Source organism: Glandiceps talaboti, chromosome 21, assembly GCF_964340395.1.
Source record: "Glandiceps talaboti chromosome 21, keGlaTala1.1, whole genome shotgun sequence".
Lineage (NCBI taxonomy): Eukaryota > Metazoa > Hemichordata > Enteropneusta > Spengelidae > Glandiceps > Glandiceps talaboti.
The window spans coordinates 12,060,073-12,073,444 of record NC_135569.1 but is presented as its reverse complement, the minus strand read 5'-3'; the positions used below and the strand labels follow the sequence as shown (position 1 = coordinate 12,073,444).

The 13,372-nt window shown below is 37.5% G+C and overlaps 2 protein-coding genes across 3 annotated transcripts in view; one reads left to right on the top strand and one right to left on the bottom strand.

Annotated features, from left to right (window-relative positions):
* The window catches only part of LOC144451624 (chromodomain-helicase-DNA-binding protein 4-like), a 48,589-nt gene extending 43,740 nt beyond the window's left edge, over positions 1-4,849 (top strand). For both annotated transcript variants that reach the window (XM_078142518.1, XM_078142517.1), the window contains one exon: positions 3,184-4,849. In XM_078142518.1, coding sequence (XP_077998644.1) covers positions 3,184-3,247 — 64 coding nt within the window. In that variant the 3' untranslated portion in view covers positions 3,248-4,849. The remainder of the gene's footprint in view (positions 1-3,183) is intronic.
* A 649-nt stretch (positions 4,850-5,498) lies between these two features.
* LOC144451349 (uncharacterized) lies at positions 5,499-11,925 on the bottom strand. The gene is made up of 6 exons (XM_078142160.1): positions 11,544-11,925; positions 10,127-10,256; positions 9,177-9,316; positions 8,551-8,713; positions 7,263-7,487; positions 5,499-6,933 (listed from the first exon to the last, which is right to left on the bottom strand). The coding sequence occupies exons 1-6, from the start codon at positions 11,796-11,798 to the stop codon at positions 6,440-6,442; spliced, it is 1,407 nt and encodes a 468-aa protein (XP_077998286.1). The 5' UTR covers positions 11,799-11,925; the 3' UTR covers positions 5,499-6,439.
* Positions 11,926-13,372: the final 1,447 nt, after the last annotated feature.

Below are 13,372 nucleotides of genomic sequence, written 5' to 3'. Positions count from 1 at the left end.
GCGCTCTTGTTGGAAAAAAATTCTCTGGAGGACACTGAAAGTGTATAAATGGAAAAGGACCCAAACAATTTTATCATTATTTATATGATCTTTTTTCCGCTGTAGTTACTGGACAACACTTTGACGTGAAACTTTGAATGTTGAATGTTCTACAGACTCTCAGGTTATGCATGGGAAACCTTGAAGCAATGCTTTCGGTTTGGCATGTATGGACTTACTGGCGTAGAGCTGACCTTGAGGTCATGACCTATGACCTATCATCATGCATCACATGTTTACGAGTACAGATTATGTCCACGCTCCATGATGCAGTACATAAATAGTCAATTATGGGACATTAAGTGTGTTCAGTGTTTATGTGATGGCCTTAGAACCTGGTATTAAAATATCAGATATTTTGTAACATTGATAATTTCCAATATGGTTTACGTTTTGTGAACCTGATCAAGATTTTGGGGAATTTTGTCATGTCTGGGGAACATAAAAACCACCTGAAACAAAACCCCTGGTATTAGTTTGTTCTATATTCTTGTTAAAACTCCCCATCCCCCTCATCCCCTCTTCTCCCTCCCCCTTTTCTCCCTCCCCCTCGATACATCCCCCTCCACATCCCACAAGCCCACTGCTCCCATCACATTATCACAAGAATACTTGAATATTTAGTCCCCTGTACACAAGCTGTACATTTTGTGAACTAGAACAAGGAAGGTTTTATGGGCCATAGTTATATGAACCCAAACATAAATTTGTTCGAACTAGTTCGAAATTGGTAGTTTAGCTAACCATTGTCATGGCAGCCATTAACCAACTATGTAAGTGGTGTTTTTGTTAAGGGTGGTAAGCATGTAAAATCTAGCCGGGTTCTACAAGTATTTTACTGGGGTTCCTCACAGAAATTTATGGTACATGATATGGAAAACTTTGCAAATTTTACCTGATTACCCTCCTCTGTTACAAAGGTTCCCAGACCTTAGCAAACACACTGATGACGTCATGAGGTGATAGTAGTTACATTTCCAATGCATCATGGAGTCTGGAGTGTGAACTGTATTCTTTTCTCTGCCATGGCCTTACTTTGTTTTATTTTCTTGTGATGCCTGCAGAAAGCAATTTAAGAAGAGACGTCAATGTTTGAATGTCTGTCAGCGCCAACTGATGATGTCATGCAATGCTTACGGTATTTAAATGCAAATGGTTGCCTTTGAACTCTCTATACTGTCAAATTCTGTGACCTTGACCTTGAACCAGTCTGTCTGCCCGCTTCAAGTCATAAACCCCTGTTGCTAACTTTGTTAAAAATGTAAAAAAATGTGATTCAGTAGTTACTCATAGTACCATACTTTCAGATCGCCCATGATTGCTGATTTGGCCACTACTGAGAAAATCAGTGTTTTGCCAATCCCTTTCTACCAACCAAAAAATTGCCTGCCAATTCGTGATCCAAGTTTACTAGTTAACATGTTGACAGACATGTGAGTCTTAACCCAAGTTAACAAAATACAAGTACAACATGTGACAGTCATTCTTGATCCAAGTTTACAAAACTCACAACTCATGACTTTTTATGCAAGTTAGCAGAAACCACAACTTGTGACTTTTGATCCAAGTTAACAACAAACAAATTGACAAACTGGGCTAAATACGCTGGTCAAGACCATAAATTTGACAATGTGTCTACGTCTCTACTATAAGTTAAAGTGAATGGTTTTGTACTCTGTTATTACACATACTATTCAATGCATGCCACCTTGCCACTTGTTTCTGCAGGCCATAATAATATAATGTATAATCTAAAGACCACAACTGTTAAGGGATATGTACAGAGTAGTCACCATGAGCATACAGTTTTGATCTCACTGAACTTGAATCCTCGTGTCGTCAAAACAGCATGCTTGTGGTACATCCTCTGTAATTGGGGACATTTCACAATAGTTTGCCACATAGGATGTTGTTGCAATATTCTTTTCAATAGACAGTGAGTAGATATTGCTCTCTGATTAGCATGAGACACTGTGAAACAATATGATAAAACACTGCTATCTTATGCCAAAAGCCATCAGATGGTTCCCATACTTCAGCGTGCATAGAATATATTTCACACCCTTAGTGGCAAATCATCTTGAAAACCCCCCTTTCACGTAAAACATTTGAATATCTGGTCTAAATGCACTCACTCCATGGTATTAGAACTGTAGAACTATATACAGCAGCACCATCTGACCTTGACATGTGTGTAGGTCAAGTAAATTGAGCATTTGACCTTGACACATGTTAAGGTCTTTTAATGTATGAATAGAACAGCACCATTTGACCTTGACACATATGTCTAGGTCCAATAAATTGAGCACCATTTGATCTTGAAACTAGTGCCAAGGTCAAGCAAATTGAGTACCGTTTGACTTTGAACCTTGTGTCAAGGTCAAGTAAATGAGTACCATTTGCTCTAGACACATGTCTAAAGGTCAAGTAAATGAGTACCATTTGCTCTAGACACATGTCTAAGATCAAGTAAATGAGTACCATCTAACCTTGAACCTTGTGTCAAGGTCAAGTAAATGAGTACCATTTGCTCTAGACACATGTCTAAAGGTCAAGTAAATGAGTACCATTTGCTCTAGACACATGTCTAAAGGTCAAGTAAATGAGTACCATTTGCTCTAGACACATGTCTAAAGTCAAGTAAATGAGTACCATTTGCCCTAGACACATGTCTAAGATCAAGTAAATGAGTACCATCTAACCTTGAACCTTGTGTCAAGGTCAAGTAAATGAGTACCATCTAACCTTGAACCTTGTGTCAAGGTCAAGTAAATGAGTACCATTTGACCTTGAACTTTGTGTCAAAGTCAATAGGTAATGGGTAATAGGTTGGCTTCATCACATGTATATTGTACTCAGTGTTCCCAACTCATTACAAGGTGCATTTAAAAATATTAGGGCAGCCATTTATAAAGACTAAAGATTTGTGGTAGTTTGCACCCCTGTAGCCATAAGTAAAGCACTGTGACAACATGACAACAGGAGTGTACACAACAACAACATTTTCAGTCTATCCTTTTTACAGCCATGACCCAAACAGTCCAATATTTTATTGATCTAACAAAATAAAGTAACAAGTAGAAAATAGAAGACAAATTCATTTAAAATAATGAACATAAACGTACCTTGTACCTTCACAGGTAGCTCTGATGCAGGTGAAGATAAACCCAAGTCTAAAACAGCTGATGTGATAACAATAGATGATTAGAAAGATGTAGTATTTGGTGAAGAACGTTTGTACGGACTGATACTGTCTCTGTTACGTATACAGACTGACTTTGTATCTGTATCATGTACGGAGAGGTCTCTGTTTCTTGAACAGACTGGCATTGTCCCTATCTTGTATGGACTGACGTCGTTTCTGTAACTTGTATAGACTGGCGTCGTCTCCGTAACTTGTATGAACTGACATCATCTCTGTAATTTGTACGGACTGGCATTGTATCCATATCTTGTACAAACTAGGCGTTGCTCTGTATCTCTGTCCAAATTTTGAATACAGGTTATTTCACTGTTGCAATTTTGACATCCTGGCAATACCTCTCATGTGTAAAAGTTTTTTGAAAATGCCGATACAACTACCTAACAAATCCAAAATTGGACTAACTTACTACCAAATAGTAATGATTGTACATGTAAAAGAAAAATTTTTATGACAATATGTTCACTGACGTCAACAAATAGAACTTGACCAAATATATTTGGGTGCAATTTTATAGCTTATTCAAAATTTACCTGTGTAGTTATGTTCTCCTCAGACCGCTACAGTGTAAGCTGTTCCACCCTACGAACTCGCATAAATGGAAAACTCCCATTTAAGTAACAATGTAACCCTTTGTTATGCTAACATATTGAGACTGGATCATTATTTTCTAGGGGAGAATTGTAGTTTGCTTTCAGTGGTGTATATTTGTTGATGCTAAGTCTGTTTGAAATGTTCAGATACCTATTTTTGTAAGTTTATATATAGTTTATATTTTAGCAAAGGATGGCCATATGCTTTGAAACGACCCATCTCATTGGTCTGTTCATATAGTTCAATGATATTTTGGCCAATAAGGAAGATTCATATAAGTAGGATATGGAGCTTTCTTCACCCTGATTGGTTGTTTTCTTTTGAGAGTCAGATACTTCAGCCAATCAGGGGTTGCTTTACTGCCTATAGGTTTGTTTAGTCGTCTATTTATACAGTTTAACCGAGGGAAGAAATAAGATACACTATACATTAAGCTGAAATAAATCTAAGAAGTGACATGAAACTGCCTCCTATTGTAACATCAGTGTTGTTGAAGGGGGGGGGGGGGGTCTGTGTCTTCTACGAAGCCTTGTTTTTTTTTCGAGTTTTTTTTTTGCTGTGTATGACACACTTTTTGGGTCATACAAAAACATCAACTATCATTCGATAGCTTAACGCCTATTTTATGGCACCGCCATGCTACTTTAATTTGCCATGACTCGTTATATTAGCGCGAGAACATTCATTTAGATAGAAATCGGATCCTGTCAAACTGTTGATCACAGCGGTCTCTTTTTTTTCTTTCTTTTTTTGATTGATACAACTGAGAAAAGTCTTTGTACAGGTGAAAAGTGATTGTAAACAGTCAATTTATAAAACAAATAAATATCAGGATTTTATGACTTAATAGCAAAGATTTGAACTCTGACGACATCCCCCAAGATTGCATGAAATGTTTTGCTTCAAATTCAAGTGTCAACACCAAGGTAAAGACATTTAGGGGGATAGAGTGATTTAAGTGGTCTGAGAGAAATAGGTATTTTGTAAGTGTTATTTATGGTACTATAATGTATTATTCATATTATTATAATTAATTCAATAAAAAATATTCTGAGAAATCAATGTGTTTTTGTTTTATTGTTGGAGATAGTCGAAGATGGTATGTGTGCAACTTACTACCAAACCAAAGAGACTACAGCATTTGAATTAGTGATGGTGTGAAAGGCATTCGTTTGCATCATAAGATGTGCAGTAGTGTGTCGTAGAGTTACCATAACAACGAATTTTTCAGGCCTGTCATGTGATAAGGCATTAGTTTAGGTTGTGAGTGTAGTGAAAATTGTATGAGATGCCAGTCTCGGTTACCCAGACTCTTGTTGGGGGGCAGGCAGATGTAACCCCAATGACGGGAGTCTGGGTAAACGAGACTAATGATATGCAAGAATTACGTTACCAGAATTTGACCACCTAGGTGCATCAAAAAAAAGTAACAATCATTCGATGTCTTGATCACCACCATGACTGTTCAGTGCATTCATGCATTGCAGTGCTGTGTGTGAGAATATGTTGACCACCTTCTATTTTGATCCTCCAAACTAAGGTGCCACGGCATGTACCCAGAATTTGATGTAGTAGCAAAGATGAACAGCTGTAAATGACACAAATATATATCCAGCCACACTTCAATGAATTCCACTACACATAGTTGTTGAATGTAGAGTTGCTTTATTCATCCGATTACTTTGTTCCAAAAATGTTGGGGGTGCTCTTTACAATACGCTTCATGTAAACAACAAGAGGTGTACAGTAGAGCGCCACCAACGGTCAAATGTGTACCTCCGTGTGTGCCCAAAAAATAATACTAGTACTTTAAAGTTACACAGGAAATAAATTTAAACTAACAAAAAGTGTCTTGATTATATTGTGATACGATGGATGGTCAACATATCACCTGATAAGCAGTCTCTCCACATGGCTTTAAAAATAGTTACCTTGTAAGTTGTAATTCCAATTTTGAATTTTTAGCCCCCGAACCTGAACAGATGAAACATGACTCAATGGTAATGAGAACATTTGGTTATGTAGCAACAACTATTTATTACAATGTCAAAACATGAAAAGCTAGACACAAACTAAAAATAATAAACTAGACACAAACTAACACTATTGTCACAACATGTTGATACAACAGTGATAAGCTATTGCATGGATGTTGGTTTAATTAAAGTCTCAGTAGGGAGACTTTGTAGAGTTTTATTGACAGAGTTCCATGAACTTGCAGTGAACTGTTTTAGTACTTCCAATGCTTACACTATCTTGATCACAGGGTGATTAGAATCACACAATAGAGGAACCGTTATCACCCATTTGTGTAATCTACCACATTGAAGAATAATAGATTTAGTTTGCACCTATATCAGTAAACCAGGAGCTCGATTACCAGTCATATCATGCAAATGCTTTACTTGAGTGTTACAAGTTGTACTATTTTGTCATCAGAGGCTCCTCTAACTCTATGATTAAATGATACATGCAAATTTATACACTTTCTATCTTTATTTCCATGTTCAATAGACATGTTGCTATAGTATATACCAGGGTACGGACGTCTATAGTATTCAGTACGCTAGATAGTCCTTATCGTGTGCTCCCCTCAGTTGATGACTAGATGGTACAGACAACACAGGTCAACTCTCTCCCACTCACATACGGAGGACATGGTAACGACCCACAATTTCCCTCAGCAACATAAAACATTGCCCCATCACTGTTGGGTCTGGAGCCTATTCTGACTTCTGGGGCTTCATCCATGCATTCAAACATATATCGACCATTATGCCCATAGTGGCCGGCTACCAAATATCCAATGTACTCCTTGGTCCAATCCTCCGGGCATTCGGTCTTGGCGGGTATCATCAGTTTCGCACCACGTGTTGGGACTCGACATAACGCACATGGTACATCGTGGTCGTGGAGTGGACCGCCGTCTGCATTATCATGTGAGAATGGGTCGAAGCTACTGACTTCATATTCTGCTCCATATATGTAAGAATTGGAATTCCACGCATCATTGTAATTGCCCCACTCAGGATCATTGGGTAGACATATATAGCTAGCTGAGCCCCCTTTATGAGAATAGTGCGATCCAGCAGCCAGACCTGAGAAGAAAAAAGAAAAAGTATGATCATAATGATGATGACAAGGACGACGTTGCTGCTGGGGGAGATGATGATGATGATGATGATGATGATGATGATGGTGGTGGTGGTGGTGGTGGTGGTGGTGATGGTGATGATGGTGGTGGTGGTGGTGGTGGTGGTGGTGGTGGTGGTGCAAGTGTTGAGCAAGTGTGAGGTCAAAATGTGATAATGTGGGTCCAGTGCAAGGTGCAGACTAAGTCAAAAGAACCGAGAAATAATGTTTTAACTTCATCTTACTCAATATTTGAAACTCGCCAAATTTTGCACCGTGTGACAACAGCTCTTACCTTCGTAGACCAGTTCCGCACCTGTAGTCGGACAAGTAGTGCGCCCCCAACGAGTGTACACGCTGCCAGTCGTTAGGCGTTCACTTGACGACTCAGAAGATGATGATGATGATGATGACGACGACGACGACGACGAAGATGATGATGATGATGATGATGACGACGACGATGAGGGCGTGTTTCTTCCTTGAGTGTCATCGTTTATGTTTGCATCATAGGAGGCCTCTTTTAAAATCATGAAAAAGAAAAAGACCATAAAATAAATATTTACAATTTGTACCTGCACCTAAAACAGTGACACTGCCACATACACCTAAAACTGATGTACACAGGTGACAGCGCCATGACAACAGTATATTTGTTTATTTACAAAATAGAACCCATTCAGTCTGAGTCGATCTTACACAGCGCATTGCAGATTACTGTTCGCTGGCTGTGTTTGATACAACCACACAGAAGTCATTAAGAAACTGCACATTCTATACTACAAGATAACAAGATCGCAATTTCTTGCTACATTTAGTCTGAATAAAATCACACAAATTACTCATACTGCGACTATAGATGCAGACACGCCGGCGCCAATGTTTTGATGTCTGTATGTTGGCAGGTCATAGTTCACTTCATTCAGACACAAATGTAACAAGAAATTAATTCAATCTTTAACATCATAGCATATCAGCAGTTTCTTATCTGCAGGGTTGTATCAAACGGAGCGAGTGAACCGTAATTTGCAACGTGCTGTATTTGTATGTAAATGTAGCTGTGCTTAAACCTTGTCACTGAATCGAAATCACTGGTCTAGACATAGGGAGTAGCGATCATGTGATTGATGGGAGGGGGGGGGGATAAAACCCGGTTTTTCTGTTGTCTACTTTCTTTCCCTGGCTTATTGAATATGCATAAAATAACTTCTCGTCTCCTGTTCACTCTGACATATATAGATGTCCATTCCTCTACTCCTATCTATATAAATGAACACATTTCTAACCTTATAGTTAGTATGGTATCACTGACACTAGTCTCAGGTACGCCTAGGTACGCCGTTACAGGTCGCCCTCACACATCGGTCAATAGAAACAGGCTGGCCGGTGAGGGCGAGCGACACGATGAATCTCACACTCCACAGTACACTGGCACTTTACCGTCTGATTTTGTCTTAACTTCTGGCCAATTACCACACCACATAAACATTAAATCATTGTATACCTATTGTGTGTTGCAACGAATTAATTGACTCTGTATAATATTTTTATCACCGTCAAATAAATTATTAACATTTAAATACCATGAACCGTTGTAAAGTACCCCATGTCATCTCTTCCCAGTGATTGGTCGTAGCAACACTCTCCAAAGTCGCCTCTCAATCCTTTCAGTCCAGGTAGTCCGGTATCTCCTTTTGAACCTGGTAAACCAGGTGACCCTTTCACGCCTCTCTCACCAGGGTCACCCTTATAATGAAAGACACGAAAGTTTTTGGGGGTAATACGTTACCATGGTTATATTTATACCATATTTTTCAGGATTATGCTATGATAATATACTCACCCTGTACGCGGTGAAAACATGGTATTCATATGGATAAGATTATTTTAATGTTGTTTTGTTCATTTATTATTTTGTTGTTATTTTGTTTATTTGTCTGTTAATGTTTCTGTTCTTGTTGCTTCCTTTGTTGTTATTTTTGGGTTTTTTGTTTCGTTATTTGTTTGTTTGTTGTTATTTCTACTATTGTTGCTTCGTCTGGGGTCGATGTTGCTTTCGTCGTCGTCGTCGTCGTCGTCGTCGTCGTCGTCGTCGTTGTTGTTGTTGTTGTTGTTGTTGTTGTTGTTGTTGTTGTTGTTGTTGCTACTTTTGTTTCCTAAGTTTTGTCAGCTAACAATCTGTTACAATAGCAGTTATATGTTCTCTTACTCTAGGTCCGATTGGTCCTGAGGCACCGGCAGTTCCTGGTACACCAGGCAATCCTGGTGCCCCATCTCGTCCATCACGACCTCTGATACCCTCTCTGCCATCTCTACCATATGACCCCCGTGGTCCGAAGTAACGTTCAACTGGTAAAACAATAAAAGTTGTGCTAAGTATACGGCAGAACATTACAGTAATCAGAGGGAGCTCAGAATCCGTGTTACAAATAAACAAACAAACAAACAAACAAACAAACAAAAACGAATATGTATACAAACAAACATAATACGTGTTAGTAAATGAAAATACATGTATCATAAATGCATGAATAACTATCTATAACTTCAAGTCTATATACTTGTATATATCAGCCTGTATACTAAATTATATTACTATGTTTCTATATACAAGGGCATTCAAATTCCAAGGCAATCTGTATGTTTGTTTATTTATTTATTTATTTGTTTGTTTGTTTGTTTGTTTGTTTGCTTGTTTGTTTATTTGGGGATTTTTTTGTTTCGTGTCTGTTTGTCTATTCGTGCGTTGGTTGGTTCGTTTGTTTGTTTGTTTTTTGTTCATTTGATTGTTTGTTCGTTTGTTAGTGTGTTTGGTTTTGTCTGTCTGTCTGTCTGTCTGTATATATATCTGTCTGTCTGTCTGTCTGTCTGTCTGTCTGTTCGTCTGTTCATGCGTTCGTTTGTTTGTTTCATACTTTGTTTGTTTGTTTGTTTGTTTGTTTGTTTGTTTGTTTGTTTGTTTGTTTGTTTGTAACATGGGTCCTAGGTTCTTTAACAGAGAAAGGATTCCAGGCAGAGACAATGTCCTTTTTTGTGTTCCAGGTCAACAATTCGATCAAAAATGACTTTTGACCAAGAATGACCCCTCGTAAAAAAAATTCATGAATAAAATTTCCAAATACATTTATATAAATTTGACCGGAAACCGTGTCTACTTACATCGATCTGCTTTGACATCTCTTATTTCTCTCTGAAGGATGTCTGAGGTCAAAGGTGACTCTTCATCATCTATGATGATATCACGTGTCGTATCTTCCGTGTCAACATCCTGTCCCTCAGACTGGTTTCGCTGTGATAAGATTTCAGAAAATAAGTCGACGAAAATGGGTCACAAATAATATTCTCAAAGATTTTTTCATGAATGTATACAATTTTGTCAAAAAATCTGTAAGCACCACTTGTTTCATTATAACTGCATGCAAGATCTTGGACACCAATTAAAGTGGCTATATGGTTGAGAAATGTATTTATTTTCATAAACTTTTACTATGTTTTTATACTTTAAAAAAAAAACAATGTGAAACATCAAAGTCCAAGTCCGTGTCTGCAACTCATTACATTGCATTTGCACTGGAGTAAAGACTTTACAAACTGAGCCTGTGTATGTTATATACTAAAATAAAGTAAGTTGACACAAACTGAGCTGATAAACTTTTACATAATTGAAAATAGTGTATTTTTGGCAATGTTAGAACTGTTGATTTCATACTGAGGATTCCATCGGCATTTTTCATAAGCATAAAAAATTACGTCATTGGACCGTTTAGCATTTATATTTTAATACCTGCTTTGAATTCAGTAAATTGCAAGTGATGGTTAAGTACGCTTCGGTACATAGACATTGTCAATGCCTTTATACAGTACATGTAATGAGCAGCAAAAAATACACCCAAAGTATATAAACTCACTTTGTATCCCTTTAATGATGTTTTATGTAAACATTTTCACCTGAGTAAGAGCAGCAGTTTATGCCAATTTAATAGATGAGTACATATTAATCTAATTTTTCTTTCTATATCTTATTTCCATATTTCATAAATCTTTCGCTAACATTTATTTGGCAGGAACTCTTAACGATTATTTCACTTCCTTGTGTAGCTGGCGTTTCCGAGTAATTTGAGAGTTGTTGTTCTCATAAAAATGTAAAATGTATTCCCTGTAAATATGAACCTTTATATCTGAAAATAATTTACTCATTTATTTTCAAACTGTCTGTCTGTCTGTCTGTCTGTCTGTCTGTCTGTCTGTCTGCCTGTCTGTCTGTCTTCCTCCCTCCCTCCACTAACTTTATATGTCTATTTATTTATCTATCTATCCATCCATCCATCCATCCATCCATCCATTCATTCATTCATCCATCCATCCATCCATCCACCCACCCACCCACCGGTCTGTCTGTCTTGCCTACCCTTCTATCTACCGACTATCCATCCATCCATTCATACATTTTCCATCAATCCACCAATACATTCACTGTACGTATTCATTAGATGTTGACAAAAGAGAGAAGGGTGATCTCGAAAAATACATTTCTATCGAAACTTTAAACGGAATGAGGTGACACCAAAATCAATACCTGTACCATCGCAATACCGTTTTCCAGTTTCTCCAGCCTTCTACCAAAGTCTTTCACACCACAGCCATAGTTCTTTAGTTGTAAGTAACACGGTACGGACGCCACTGTCACCGCAACAGCCACTGTCATCAGGACCCAGCAAGCCGTTGGCACAGACAACGGTGAGTCGTGGTTGACTCGCGTTTCTTCTTCGTGCTCGGGGATAATAAGCTTCTGAGTCTGGGAAGTAGAAGTAGTCGGGCCAACACCATTCATGTTTGCAAATTTGCCAGACGCAATGGTAACCCTTTATGTGGTAGGAGAAGGTACGTTTCTAAAACAGTCTGTAGTAGGGAAAGGTAGGTATGATCCAGGGACTGCAGTGTGCAGACGATATCGTCGTTTTGGTTGCAACATCCAAATGATTAATAAATTCAATTTCCTGTAGATCACACTGCAAGCCAAAGTTTATTGTAAACACAAAAAATGAAGGTATAGAGTTTCAACCACATCCTTCTTTTGGTAAAACAATACGGATGAAATTAATAAGGAAATATCAAATGCTAAAAAATCCACGTTCACTTCTCCTTTTAGATCTTTTTTTTAAGACGCGTGATTGAAAGCCGCAAAAGTATATTTTCCTGGGTTTTAAACGCATTCTAAAGGAACTTATGATATTCTAGCCACATTTTAAGACGCCTTTCATACATATGAAAGACACACGGGGTTGGATAGTGGTCACATAGACACAGGTACACACATGTACACAGGCAGACTGAGACATACATACATACATACATACATACATACATACATACATACATACATACATACATACATACATACATACATACATACATACATACATATACACACACATACATACATACATACATACATACATACATACATACATACATGCATACATCATACATACACACACATACATACATACATACATACATACATACATACATACATACATACATACATGCATACATCATACATACATACACACACATACATACATACATACATACATACATACATACATACATACATACATACATACATACATACATACATACATACATACATACATACATACATACATACATACATACATACATACATACATACATACATACATACATACATACATACAAATATTATGTACATCAATATAGTATATACATAGTATATACATTTACTAAATGCACTGGGGCCGGTCTCACTGAACTTGACATCTCGTCTACTCCAAACTACCTACTCATCAGGAAGGGCTGTAAACTCTACTACATACATAGACAATTGCTAGAAAATAGTTACATGTTAAATACAATATTTAATAGGAAAAAAATGAATCTTGACAGAGGATGGACTCTAAAATGAAAAACATAATGAAATTACAAAATTTAGCAATCAAAATAGTTACACAAACTAAAACTTGGATTTAAAACAAAAATTTGTGACATGTTGGAATTAGCAGTAATTTGTCATGTTTCTACAAAGTACATAGAGCGGGAATATTTTACCCTAGAATACAATTAAGTCAGGGTGTTAGGCATCTACTCTACGCAAAAAGTACGTCAATTTCCGCCAAGGAATTGTTACAACATTATCAAATCTTGCTAACATGTAGTTGGGGTAATCTTCTTGATATATAATGTTTAATATTTACTAAACCTACAAGATTTAGTGCTCAAAAATCAACTAAATCGAGGTACACAAACACAAGTTTGGCAGCAAAATGGCCGAGGGCCCTTTGGTTCACTAGTTCACACCATTGTTTTCTCCGACGTTCGCGAAAGGTAGATAAAAGACGTTGTTTTCTGAGAGTTGTCATTCGC

Bases quoted from the DNA above. Each gene is read 5' to 3' on its own strand.
- LOC144451349 (XM_078142160.1), bottom strand. From the start codon at position 11,798: ATGAATGGTGTTGGCCCGACTACTTCTACTTCCCAGACTCAGAAGCTT. The intron at 8,714-9,176 runs GTAAGAGAACAT...TTTCATTATAAG, and splicing joins CAGGACCAATCGGACCTAGA to GGTGACCCTGGTGAGAGAGG. The intron at 6,934-7,262 runs GTAAGAGCTGTT...TTTTCTTCTCAG, and splicing joins TGCGGAACTGGTCTACGAAG to GTCTGGCTGCTGGATCGCAC.